Source organism: Mytilus galloprovincialis, chromosome 6, assembly GCF_965363235.1.
Source record: "Mytilus galloprovincialis chromosome 6, xbMytGall1.hap1.1, whole genome shotgun sequence".
In the NCBI taxonomy this organism is placed as follows: Eukaryota; Metazoa; Mollusca; class Bivalvia; order Mytilida; family Mytilidae; genus Mytilus; species Mytilus galloprovincialis.
Window position 1 is genome coordinate 3743095 of NC_134843.1, and position 14725 is coordinate 3757819.

The 14725-nt window shown below is 31.3% G+C and overlaps 1 protein-coding gene across 4 annotated transcripts in view; it reads right to left on the minus strand.

Moving 5' to 3' along the window:
• Positions 1–14725, minus strand: part of LOC143078722 (CD109 antigen-like) — a 356264-nt gene that overhangs the window by 306793 nt on the left and 34746 nt on the right. For all 4 annotated transcript variants that reach the window (XM_076253652.1, XM_076253654.1, XM_076253653.1 and 1 more), the window contains exons 11-13: positions 13748–13838; positions 10945–11029; positions 5230–5490 (exon numbers count right to left, since the gene is read on the minus strand). In XM_076253652.1, the coding sequence (XP_076109767.1) occupies positions 5230–5490; positions 10945–11029; positions 13748–13838 (437 nt within the window). The remainder of the gene's footprint in view (positions 1–5229; positions 5491–10944; positions 11030–13747; positions 13839–14725) is intronic.

A 14725-nucleotide genomic window follows, 5' to 3' on the forward strand; every position in this document is an offset into this window, starting at 1 on the left:
TCATATTTTTTGTAATCCAGAATAAAAAGTATTAAAAAAGTGTTCAATTAGTTACATATAACATAGTAGCGAGCTAGATAATAACAATGGCAAGTATTTCAGCATTTATTGGATAGAACACAAATCTAGGGTGCTCGCATAATGCAGCTTAACTGCATAAAAACACATCACATCTCGCAACTGATAACTGCAATCTGATGATATTATATGAATAGTTGTCAAAGGTACCAGGGTTATAATTTAGTATGCCAGAAACTTATTTGAGAAGTACCTATAGAAAGATGTACAACAGTATTTTTTGGACAAACAGACACCGGAGGAGGTACAGAAGAACAGAAAAATAAACAGACTAGGTAATTGATTGATAGGTGTTTAAAATCATTTTCAACATAACTGTGGCATTCAATTTATATTGGTGGAAGAAGCAGGAGTGCCCACCAACCTTCCATAGAAAAACTGACAATTCAAATCAATTAAGGTTTGAGTCGAAAACACCTGTTAAGTGTTGGATTCAGGCCTCATTGTTTACAGGCTAGTGATACAGTAGTTTAAAATTGAGAATTGAATGGGGAATGTGTCAAAGAGACAACATTTGTAGTTTGACTACTTAGACCATTTGGCCATCGAGGCCCCTGAATACAATATATATCCAATTAATAACCTTGGTAGATAGAGCCATCTCTGTGGGCCCTTTGACATTGACATTGACCTAGAAAGTTGTACATACATTATAATACACCCTCTGATGTTTGTTAATATACATGTCTTGTATAAACTTGGAAATTATAACGGTTCTCAAGATATAGAGCAGACATGATCTTTACCATAGGACAAGGTGGTGGCAATTTAAACCAAAGCTTTTGTACTTGACTTTTGTCCTAAGAAGTTTGTTTTGGATGATCTTTCATGGTTATTACATATCTAAACCTGTGATAAGGATAATCACCTTTTCAGTAGATATAATGAGCCAAATATGAATCAATGATACATTTGTAGTGGGTCCATTAATAAAACAACAATGCGTTTAAATTGCAATTTCATATCCTAAGCCAATAATATTTCCTGTTACATGATTCACCTTTTACATTTTATTTTAGAAACAGAAGAAATTACAAAATAAAGAATCTTCTAATAAAGTTTATCAATTATCTTGTTGGACAAAAGGTTGATTTAGGGGCATGGAAGTTGAAATACTGTTTTTCACCTCTACTGTTTGTTTATGATGATTCTATGACACTGATTATTAAAAGTTGTATAGCGTAGTTTAATTCAATTTATATTTTAATAGTTTTCAGAAAATTGAATTGATTTGTTGAATTTAATTGAATATTCATTCTTAATTGCAAAACTACACTTCCTGTATTCAAATGACTGAAATTGCTTAAAGACATTTGATGGGGAACTCTTTTTAAATCAGAATGCTTAGGTAAAGAGATTTCATATTTTACTTTCTAATTCCAGTTAACCTCTGATAAGTGTAACCTATAGTACTTGATAGGATAAAACTTGACTCATGCCAGTTATTTCTTTATTTAAAATATAAGTTATTTTTCGCTACATTGAAGACCTGTTGGTGACCTTCTGCTGTTGTTTTTTTCTATGGTCAGGTTGTTGTCTCTTTGGCACATTCCCCATTTCCATTCTCAATTTTATAATTCATATATTGCAGATCAAATTTATTCGTTTATAGTGTATTAATGTACGTTTTTTGATTGAGTTAAGCCTGCTAATTGATATTTTATTGTGTGTTTTTCTATGTTGTGATGTTATGTTATTGTTTCATAACTAGAGGCTCTAAAGAGCCTGTGTCGCTCACCTTGGTCTATGTGAATAATAAACAAAGCAAAAGATGGATTCATGACAAAATTGTGTTTTGGTGATAGTGATGTGTTTGTACATCTAACTTTACTGAACATTCTTGTTGCTACAATTATCTCTATCTATAATAATTTGGCCCAGTAGTTTCAGTGGAAAATGTTAGTGAAAATTGTTAAAAATTGACTATAAAGGGCAATAACTCCTTATGGGGTCAATTGACCATTTCTGTCATGTTGACTTATTTGTAAATCTTACTTTGCTGAACATTATTGCTGTTTACAGTTTATCTTTATCTATAATAATATTCAAGATAATAACCAACTAGAGGCTCTAAAGAGCCTGTGTCGCTCACCTTGGTCTTGTGCATATTAAACAATGGACACGGATAAATTCATGAAATAATTGTGTTTTGGTGATAGTGATGTGTTTGTAGATCTTACTTTACTGAACATTCTTGTTGCTACAATTATCTCTATCTATAATGAACTTGGCCCAGTAATTACAGTGCAAAATATTTTCTAAAATTTTACAAAAATTTATGAAAAATGTTAAAAATTAACTATAAAGGGCAATAACTCCTTAAGGGGTCAATGGACTATTTTGGTCATGTAAACTTATTTGTAGATCTTATTTTGCTGAACGTTATTGCTGTATACAGTTTATCTCTATCTATAATAATATTCAAGATAATAACAAACTAGAGGCTCTCAAGAGCCTGTGTCGCTCACCTTGGTCTATGTGCATATTATACAATGGACACAGATAAATTCATGACAAAATTGTGTTTTTGTGATCTCATCATGATGTGTTTGTAGATCTTACTTTACTGGACATTCTTCTTGCTACAATTATCTCTATCTATAATGAACTTGGCACAGTAATTACAGTGGAAAATATGTTCTAAAAATTACAAAAATTTATGAAAATTGTTAAAAAATGACTATAATGGGCAATAACTCCTTACGGGGTAAACTGACAATTTTGGTCATGTTGACTTATTTGTAGATCTTACTTTGCTGAACATAATTGCTGTTTACAGTTTATCTCTATCTATTATAATATTCAAGATAATAAGCAAAAACTGCAAAATTTCCTTAAAATTACTAATTCTGGGGCAGCAACCCAACAACAGGTTGTCTGTTTTGTCTGACAATTTAAGGGCAGATAGATCTTGACCTGATAAACAATATATCCCCTTTCAGATTTGCTCTAAATGCTTTGGTTTCAGAGATATAAGCCAAAATCTACATTTTACCCCTATGTACTATTTTTAGCCATGGTGGCCATCTTGGTTGGTTGGCAGGGTCACGCCACACATTTTTAAAACTAGATACCCAAATGATGATTGTGGCCAAGGTTGGTTAAATTTGGCCCAGTAGTTTCAGAGGAGAAGATTTTTTAAAAGATTACTAAAATTTTAGAAAAATGGTTAAAAATTGACTATAAAGGGCAATTACTCCTTAATGGGTTAACTGACAATTTTGGTCATGTTGACTTATTTGTAGATCTTACTTTGCTGAACATTATTGCTGTTTACAGTTTATCTCTATCTATTATAATATTCAAGATAATAAGCAAAAACTGCAAAATTTCCTTAAAATTACTAATTCAGGGGCAGCAACCCAACAACGGGTTGTCTGATTTGTCTGAAAATTTCAGGGTAAATAGATCTTGACCTGATAGATTATTTTGCCTCATGTCAGATTTGCTCTAAATGCTTTGGTTTTAGAGTTATAAGCCAAAATCTACATTTTACCCCTATGTTCTACTTTTAGCCATGGCGGCCATCTTGGTTGGTTGGCAGGGTCACGCCACACATTTTTTAAACTAGATACCCTAATGATGATTGTGGCCAAGTTTGGATTAATTTGGCCCAGTAGTTTCAGAGGAGAAGATTTTTGTAAAAGATTACTAAGATTTAAGAAAAACGGTTAAAAATTGACTATAAAGGTCAATAACTCCTAAAGGGGTCAACTGACCATTTTGGACTTATTGACTTATTTGTAAATCTAACTTTGCTGAACATTATTGCTGTTTACAGTTTATCTCTATCTATAATAATATTCAAGATAACAAACAAAAACAGCAAAAAATCCCTAAAATTACCAATTCAGGGGCAGCAACCCAACAACGGGTTGTCGGATTCATCTGAAAATTTGAGGGCAGAAAGATCTTGACCTGATAAACAATTTTACCGCATGTCAGATTTGCTCTAAATGCTTTGGTTTTTGAGTTATAAGCCAAAAACTGCATTTTATCCCTATGTTCTATTTTTAGCCATGGCGGCCATCTTGGTTGGTTGGCCGGATCACGCCACACATTTTTTAAACTAGATACCCCAATGATGATTGTGGCCAAGTTTGGTTTAATTTGGCCCAGTAGTTTCAGAGGAGAAGATTTTTGTAAAAGTTAACGACGACGGACGACGACGACGGACGACGGACGCCAAGTGATGGGAAAAGCTCACTTGGCCCTTCGGGCCAGGTGAGCTAAAAATGGCATTTTTGCACCAAAGGCAGATAATTTGGAGCTTTTTCAATGATATTACAATTTCAAAAGTTATCTAGTGCCAAACTGAATCGATTTATGGATTTTTTTTTGTACCATATCATTAAGTAGTAACTAATGGTGTAATAAATAAAATTTGTAATGAATGAAAAAAAAAAAAAAAATTTGCTGAATTTTTTGTACCCGAGAGAACAAGATTTATAGCAGTTATAGCCTGTCAAATGGATTGTACAATTTGGTTCCAAATTTCTCAACAATCATTGACTACATGCATCCAAATTTTTTTCATTCTGTGTAGGTGTATAGTCTTCTAACTTATCTGAATTCTGTGTAGGTGTATAGTCTTTGAACTTATCTGAATTTTCGTATTATCAATGTAAATAGTTCAATTTATAAATACCTCATTTTTAAGTTTTATCAAAATACAACTTTCCAACAGAACTATAGCTGTATCAGTTTCAGACTCTATTCTGTCAACGCAGAATTAATTTTTTTCTTAATTTCTTCAATAAAACAACAATTTACTTATTCTGGAATTTAAACTTCCAAAATTGGCAACCATAGAACTTTTTCCATCAATTCTCAATGATTTTTTACATCTAATAACTAGAGGCTCTCAAGAGCCTGTGTCACTCACCTGTTACTGTATTTACTGATGTCGGCCATCTTGGTTGGTAGGCAGGGTCATTAGACACTTTTTTTGAAATAGATAACCTAGTAATGATTGTGGCCAAGTTTGGTTAAATTTGGCCCAGTAGTTTCAGAGGAGAAGATTTTTGTAATAGTTTACGGACGACGGACGACGGAGCCAAGTAATGGGAAAAGATCACTTGACCTTTCAGGTCAGGTGAGCTAATAAAAATAAAATGATTATACAATAATCTGTTGTACATAAATATTTACATAAACAGTGTAATCCATATTCTTCCTGTACTCCTTCTTATTAACCAATTCCATGGCAACAGGTTCAGTATAAAAGTTGATACTGGTTTCCGTTCCCTGTTCTTCATCCGTCTCATCCTCTGTGACTTTAGCTTTGATTTTAAGGGGGAATGACTGTTCTCCCGCATACCAACACCAATAGCTTCTACACAATTTCTTTCGTAAATTTTGTGGATCTCCAATTTCTGCTGTTGTAATAGTGAACATGGCTTTACCATCGACCTAAAATAAAAATTCTCAAAATTCAGTATATTCATTTTAGTGGATTCAATTATTTTCATGGGTACCAATTATCTTGAATTGAGAAAAACTTAAATTTTTGTGAATATTTGATTTCATATTTTTTCCAATGTCAGGAAAATGGCTATTGTTATATTATAGTTCATTTCTGTGTGTGTTAAATTTTAATGTCGTGTTTCTGTTGTGTCATAGTTCTCCTCTTATATTTGATGTCTTTCCCTCAGTTTTAGTTTGTAACCTGGATTTGGTTTTTTTTCTCAATCCATTTATGAATTTCGAACAGCGGTATATTACTGTTGCCTTTATTTTGTATATTCTTTAAGAAAATTTGTAATTTGTTGAAATTAAAATTCATGGATTCCCTTTACCAACTTATTCCACAAAAAATTGTTATCTTACTAATAATAATGATTTGACTGTAATTCAATCTAATTACTATGACTATCCCTTATCTTACTAATAATAATGATTCGACAGTAATTCATTCTAATTACTATGTTTATGCCTTCTATTATTAATAATAATGCTTCAACAGTAATTCAATCTAATTACTATGACTATGCCTTATATTACTAATAATAATGATTCGAAAGTAATTCAATCTAATTACTATGACTATCACTTATCTTACTGATAATAATGATTCAACAGTAATTCAATCTAATTACTATGACTATCACTTATCTTACTAATAATAATGATTCGACAGTAATTCAATCTAATTACTATGACTATGCCTTATCTTACTAATAATAATGATTCGAAAGTAATTCAATCTAATTACTATCACTATCCCTTATTTTACTAATAATAATGATTCGACAGTAATTCAATCTAATTACTATGACTATGCCTTATCTTACTAATAATAATGATTCGACAGTAATTCAATCTAATTACTATCACCATCCCTTATCTTACTTATAATAATGATTCGACAGTAATTCAATCTAATTACTATGACTATGCCTTATCTTACTAGTAATTCAATCTAATTACTATGACTATGCCTTATCTTACTAGTAATTCAATCTAATTACTATGACTATGCCTTATCTTACTAATAATAATGATTCAACAGTAATTCAATTTTATTACTAAGACTATGCCTTATCTTACTAATAATAATGATTCGAAAGTAATTCAATCTAATTACTATGACTATGCCTTATCTTACTAAAAATAATGATTCGAAAAGTAATTTAATCTAATTACTATGATTATCCCTTATCTTACTAATAATAATGATTCGACAGTAATTCAATCTAATTACTATGACTATGCCTTATCTTACTAGTAATTCAATCTAATTACTATGACTATGCCTTATCTTACTAATAATAATGATTCAACAGTAATTCAATCTTATTACTAAGACTATGCCTTATCTTACTAATAATAATGATTCGAAAGTAATTCAATCTAATTACTATGACTATCCCTTATCTTACTAAAAATAATGATTCGACAGTAATTCAATCTAATTGCTATGACTATCCCTTATCTTACTAATAATAATGATTCGACAGTAATTCAATCTAATTACTATGACTATCCCTTAAGATTTTAAGATATACCCCTCGGGAAAAAAAGCTCATTCCCTTAATAATATTTTGGATGTGCCTTTTATTTACCAGTAAGTTAAATTTAAGCCTTTGGTATAATTCTCTCCTATAATGCAGTTTAAACTAGCCAGGACAATTAACAAATAAAAGATGAAACCGATGATACACCCCTTGCATATAACTTTAATAAGGGGCATTACTTGAGAATAGTACAAGTACCGTCACCAAAATTCCAACTTGATCTGACGTAAGGTTACCTAGGTCAAACTAAAGAGAAAAGAACCCAATTTTGGGGTGAATGTAACAATCACCAAGGAAAACACTTAATGCCCATTCAGCTGCAGTGGGGGCATTAAAATATAAAAGATGTTAAATCTATCAAATGTTTAAATTTAACAAAACTGACATTCGTTATTATCATCCTCTGATCCTTAAAACTTGTTGATGCTTTAAGTGCTTGTTATGTCACAGAATTAATTCTTCTAACAAATATGTCGATCAGTTTCAATTCTATTCTTGCAGATAGTTTAAGACAGCAGAAACAACTTCATGCGAAAGTACAGACATAACTGTAATTCGTTTCTTCTGTCATTTGAAAACGAATAATTGTTTGAGTTAAATTAAGTACAATGCGATGAGCCAGCTAAAGGTGTTACCACATGTAAAAGTTGCCAATTAAGTACTATCTAACTCTCAAAAAGGCCGTAAGACTTGGATAATATGCACTCAATAACAGTAGTTAGAATTCATAGGGATTCTAACAAAACATGTTCCCTCCAAATTAGATTTGCTTGGTTCAGCTGTTTACAAGTCTTCTCTTACAAACATCCTGAAGATACTACAAGTATTGAATATACCCATGAGGGTATTAAAGCCAATTAGGTGTTTCTTCAGTCATATCTTTGATTAAGTTATGTTACATAATAACCACTCAATACATATACAATACATATATATCTACAGAAACAGGATGGGGTAAAAATATCACCTTTTTTTTTTAGATTTCCACAGGAAGTCCAAAACAGGCCACAGGTGCAATGATGTATATTTCCAGTTTAGGAAAACAAAATTCTAAAATTAATTCCTGTTTTATGCTGTATTCACATTATGCTTCAGTTTGTGTGGTGCCAGTGAGATCTCTACTACATTTCCATTGATAAATATCATTGTTTACATGTTGTACTTATAAATCAGGTTTTGATTAAATGCAGTTTATAGTTAATGTAGGCTTTGTACTTTTAACATAGAACTTGATATTCAGAACAAGAAGTTTTTTTATGAATATTTTAGGAAGAAACAGCTATTATATATAGAAATTAGCATAACTATATATATCATGAATGAGGTTTATTGAATTTTCATGCTACTTTCATATGTCTCAATTGGTGAGAGAAAAATAGTTCTCATTTCTAGAAAAAACTTTGTACTCTGCAAATGATTGGTCAGAATTTCAATTTCAACAGACATATGTATATTTTTCAATAATATACAAAACACCTGAAAATCTTCTTATTGTCAATTTTTTTTTTACATTTATTGTGAAGCATATAAATATTTTGTGTAATGTTTGACACTTGGAACAGGACATTGTTTGACAATTGGAACAGTTCTCCTTTTTTCGTTATTATATAGATTAGACCATTGGTTTTTCTGTTTGAATGGTTTTACACTAGTAATTTTTTTGGGCCCTTTATAGCTTGCTGTTCAGTGTGAGCCAAGGCTACGTGTTGAAGGCCGTACTTTGACCTATAATGGTTTTATAAATTGTTATTAGGAGTTGTCTCCTTGGCACTCATACCACATCTTCCTATATCTATTAGCCTGGAATGTTTGATGTTCATGTTTCACACTTGAACAGGACAAATGATGTTGTCCTGGAATGTGCAAAAGAATTTATCAACAAATAGCAGACTTTTCTATTTAACACAATAAGAGTTTTGATTATAAGCATGATAAGAGAAAATGGTTTAACAACCAGTGAGAATAAGATATTACTTTATTCTTTTCATTTAATTTAGATACTAATAATAAACTCTCCAAAGGCTCATTGATCATTATATCAAAATCAAATAACTCAAGTTGATATAAAGCGATATCTAATTCTCACTCGTAATGAAGCCTATATTATACCAATTCTCACTTGTAATGAATCCTATATTATACCAATTCTCACTCGTAATGAATCCTATATTATACCAATTCTCACTTGTAATGAAGCCTATATTATACCAATTCTCACTGGTAATGAAGCCTATATTATACCAATTCTCACTCGTAATGAATCCTATATCATACCAATTCTCACTCGTAATGAATCCTATATCATACCAATTCTCACTCGTAATGAATCCTATATTATACCAATTCTCACTCGTAATGAATCCTATATCATACCAATTCTCACTCGTAATGAATCCTATATCATACCAATTCTCACTCGTAATGAAGCCTATATTATACCAATTCTCACTCGTAATGAATCCTATATTATACCAATTCTCACTCGTAATGAATCCTATATTATACCAATTCTCACTCCTAATGAAGCCTATATTATACCAATTCTCACTCGTAATGAAGTCTATATTATACCAATTCTAAAACTAAATCATTGCTCAGTTATTTAAACACAGTTTAATTAGCCTAAAGGAATGCCAATTAGATATTTAGAGGGTGGATGGTAGGAGGATTTTTTGACATTTGAATATTGTGGGAAAAAGTAATTAATTTTATTCTGTCTTTAGCATAGAATATTTTTACCAGGACAGAATAATTATCCCCAAAATCTTCTGGCCTTAGTGACTGTGTGTGGTTTGAAGCTATTTTAAGAAAATTGAAATAAATCAAACTATTCTATTCTTTTCTTTATAATAATCCAATATTTATTCCAAGCACAATCAGGAAATAATAGAACAGCTAAATAAAAGAGCTGGTTGTAGTTATTTTTGTGTAAATTAAAATATGCATTACTGCATGCATACTAAATCTTTTATCATAAAACTGATATCCAAACAAGAATATTATTTGCTCATGTGATGTACTGTTACACCCTATTCTCAGGTTAGGGGGAGGGTTTGGCACCAGAAAACTAGTTTCACCCAACCATTCTGTATCTGTTTGTCCATAAGACCTGCTCCAACTATCCCTGTTGGTGATTTAGAGACAGTTCAACTTACGCCAAATGTTATTCTACTTTTAACTCTGTTTTCATTTATACATTATTAACGTTGTTTTATTGTTATTTTGTAACATGTTACTTTATATTAAGTTGAGATTACACAATCAAATGAAATAGACGTTGTTTACTCCAAGTCCAGACATTTAGTTAACCCATCCATCACAACCCCATTTAAGTATTAAATAAACCACAATATTAATGAAATTTTGAAATTACTCAGGCTGTAGTTACTAAAAAATGATTCCACAAGAATCAAATGTAAACATTGCATTTCAAGTACTAAAATGTCAAAATTTAGTTACTAGTACATTTATGTCTGCAGTTAAAATATCTTGATTCAGACTCATTATGAAGTATACTCATCTTTAAGAATAGATTGTTTTGGTAAACAATTAAATTATCTAGAACATATTATGTCATTCAAAAATAATTTCTCTGTTCCTGTCAATGTTAAATTCAATTAATTAAAAAGCAGAAATTACATTATTTTGAGAATTTTGAATTTTAGACATTAAATGCATTCCAATGTAGTGTTTATATATCATTAAATATAAATTAAGATAAGTTCTACTCGGTTCAATCATCATATTCTGTTTAAATGAAAAGGGAGATAATAACTATTCTATGTCCCTCTAGACAATCACAGTTGTTTCCCTTTACTTGCCAATATCTTTATACTATTTGTTAACATACCAACTTAGCTCTTTTATTGAATGTTGTGTCCTGAAGTTCACATTCAATAGAGGCACTTCCATGAACCCCTTCTCCATAGGTATATCTGAATTGAAACAATAGCAATATTAGGGCAGAAGACAGATTATGTCCCTAGGTATATCTGAATTAAAACAATAACAATATTATGGCAGAAGACAGATTATGACAGAATTTACAGGAAAGATATCCCTATAAGATTAAACTAGAGGCTCTCAAGAGCCTGTGTCGCTCACCTTGGTCTATGTGAATATTAAACAATGGACACAGATAAATTCATAACAAAATTGTGTTTTGATGATGGTGATGTGTTTATAGATCTTACTTTACCGAACATTCTTGTTGCTACAATTATCTCTATCTATAATGAACTTGGCCCAGTAATTACAGTGGAAAATATTTTCTAAAAATCTACAAAAATTTATGAAAAATGTAAAAAATTTACTATAAAGGGCAATAACTCCTAAAGGGGTCAACTGACCATATCGGTGGTGTTGACTTATTTGTAAATCTTACTTTGCTGAACATTATTGCTGTTCACTGTTTATCTCTATCTATATAATATTATTCAAGATTATAACCAAAAACAGCAAAATTTCCTTAAAATTACCAATTCAGAGGCAGCAACCCAACAACTGGTTGTTCGATTCATCTCAAATTTTCAGGGCAGATAGATCTTGACCTGATAAACAATTGAACCCCATTTCAGATTTTCTCTAAATGCTTTAATTTTCTAGTTATAAGCCAAAAACTGCAATTTACCCCTATTATCTATTTTTAGCCATGGCTGCCATCATGGTTGGTTGACAGGGTCACCGGACACAATTTTTAAACTAGATACCCCAATGATGATTGTGGCCAAGTTTGGTTTAATTTGGCAAAGTAGTTTCAGAGGAGAAGATTTTTGTAAAAGATTACCAAGATTTACAAAAAATGGTTAAAAATCGACTATAAAGGGCAATAACTCCTACAGGGGTCAACTGACAATTTCAGTCATGTTGACTTATTTGTTAATCTTACTTTACTGAACATAATGGCTGTTCACTGTTTATCTCTATCTATAATATTATTCAAGATAATAACCAAAAACAGCAAAATTTCCTTAAAATTACCAATTCAGGGGCAGCAACCCTACAACGGGTTGTTCGATTCATCTGAAATTTTCAAGGTAGATAGATCTTGACCTGATAAACAATTTACCTCCGGCCAGATTTGCTCTTAATGCTTTGGTTTTTGAGTTATAAGCCAAAAACTGCATTTTACCCCTATTATTTATTTTTAGCCATGGCGGCCATCTTGGTTGGTTGACCGGTTCACTGGACAATTTTTAAACTAGATACCCCAATGATAATTGTGGCCAACTTTGGTTTAATTTGGCCCAGTAGTTTCAGAGGAGAAGATTTTTGTAAAGGATTACTCAGATTTACAAAAAATGGTTAAAAATTGACTATAAAGGGCAATAACACCTAAAGGGGTCAACTGATCATTTCGGTAGTATAGACTTATTTGTAAATCTTATTTTGCTGAACATTATTGCTGTTTACAGTTTATCTCTATCTATAATATTATTCAAGATAATAACCAAAAACAGCAAAATTTCCTTAAAATTACCAATTCAGGGGCAGCAACCCAACAATAGGTTGACCGATACATCTGAAATTTTCAGGGCAGATAGATCTTGACCTGACAAACAATTTAACCAATGTCAGATTTGCTTTAAATGCTTTGGTTTCTGAGTTATAAGCCAAAAACTGCATTTTACCCTTATGTTCTATTTTTAGCCATGGCGGCCATCTTGGTTAGTTGACCGGGTCACCGGACACAATTTTTAAACTAGCTACCCCAATGATGATTGTGGCCAAGTTTGGTTTAATTTGGCCCAGTAGTTTCAGAGGAGAAGATTTTCGGACGACGACGGACGACGGACGACGACGACGACGACGGACGAGGGACGCCAAGTGATGAGAAAAGCTCACTTGGCCCTTTGGGCCAGGTGAGCTAAAAATTGTCCTTTTATCATAAGTTTGGTATTTGTATCATTTGTTAATAAAAAGATTAACTTGATTTTCAAGTTACTGTTTAACATTTTTGTTAAAAACAATAAATGGGGAATGTGTCCATGGGACACAGATGATGCCCCCGCTTGCATATCACATAAAGTTATAAAGGGACATGTAAAGGAGCATTACTCTAGAACAATAAAAGTGAATTCCCAGAATTCAAACTTGATCTGTATTTTGTTGTAATAAAAATTGTGTATAAGTTTCCAACAGTGGTGTTGTTACTTTGTTTTTTTGTGTGTATTTGTACATGTACTAATTTTGGGATACCCTATATCCTTTGTTTTTCTATTGTTAAGATAGTTTTACTTTTAAAAGGTTAAAGTTAAGTTAGTTAAAATCACAGGATTTAAAATAAACAAAGTTTTGACAAATTAAGAACATTTCAATTGATACTAATAACATCTAAACTGAGGTCATTATTACAGCTAATTTACTACAGCTTATAGAGTAAAACTTTGGTTGGCGTGCTTGTTCTGTTTGTATAAATATTTACCCAAGGTTTGTACTTATGATTGACATATTCAAACAATAAATATAGGCAAACTTGAACCTTTTAATATTATAGTTAAATCCAATTAGATGTTAGTTTAATTACTATTGTACAATATACAAACAAAGCAAGCAAAGTCTTGCTCTACATGCATTAGGAAATTAGCTTTAATTTATGAAAAAATAATGTTATAAAATATTTTTCTGAATCAGTTCTGTAATGAGATACTTACATTCCTTCAACTTCAATATCTATTGATGAAAAATCTTTAACATAGACAAATGGAACCGATGGTTTCACTTCCACAGAAAACCTTGGCAGCACTGAAATATAATAACAAAAAATCTTTAACATAGACAAATGGAACCAATGGTTTCACTTCCACAGAAAACCTTGGCAGCACTGAAATATAATAACAAAAAATCTTTAACATAGACAAATGGAACCAATGGTTTCACTTCCACAGAAAACCTTGGCAGCACTGAAATATAATAACAAAAAATCTTTAACATAGACAAATGGAACCAATGGTTTCACTTCCACAGAAAACCTTGGCAGCACTGAAATATAATAACAAAAAATCTTTAACATAGACAAATGGAACCAATGGTTTCACTTCCACAGAAAACCTTGGCAGCACTGAAATATAATAACAAAAAATCTTTAACATAGACAAATGGAACCGATGGTTTCACTTCCACGGAAAACCTTGGCAGCACTGAAATATAATAACAAAATATCTTAACACCCTAGATGTAGGTCAGATTTCAAATCTTAATAATTAATAAACTAATCGAAGAATTCAAATAGAGAAAAATATTCAACAAGTGACAAAACAACACATTAATTCATGATAAGGTATTTTTTGACAACACCTATTGTTGTATATGTCAGAGAGTAAAATAACCACGTTTATTTCACATGTGAAATTATCGGTTTTTATTTAACTGCGAAATCAATGTAATTCAATGCAACCAATGTAATAATTTTCGATATTTGTATTCTTTGATTAGTTATTCTTTTTATTTCATTAGCAAATGACTTTTATAGAAAATAAAGTAGAAAATGTAAGGAACTATATCTTTTTCTACGCATTCACAATTTTTTTTGATCCAACGTAATCGACATCTTGACAACGCCTATTGTTGTATGACCTCAGGGGAGTGAAATAACCACGTTTATTTCACATGTGAAATTATTGTATTTTATT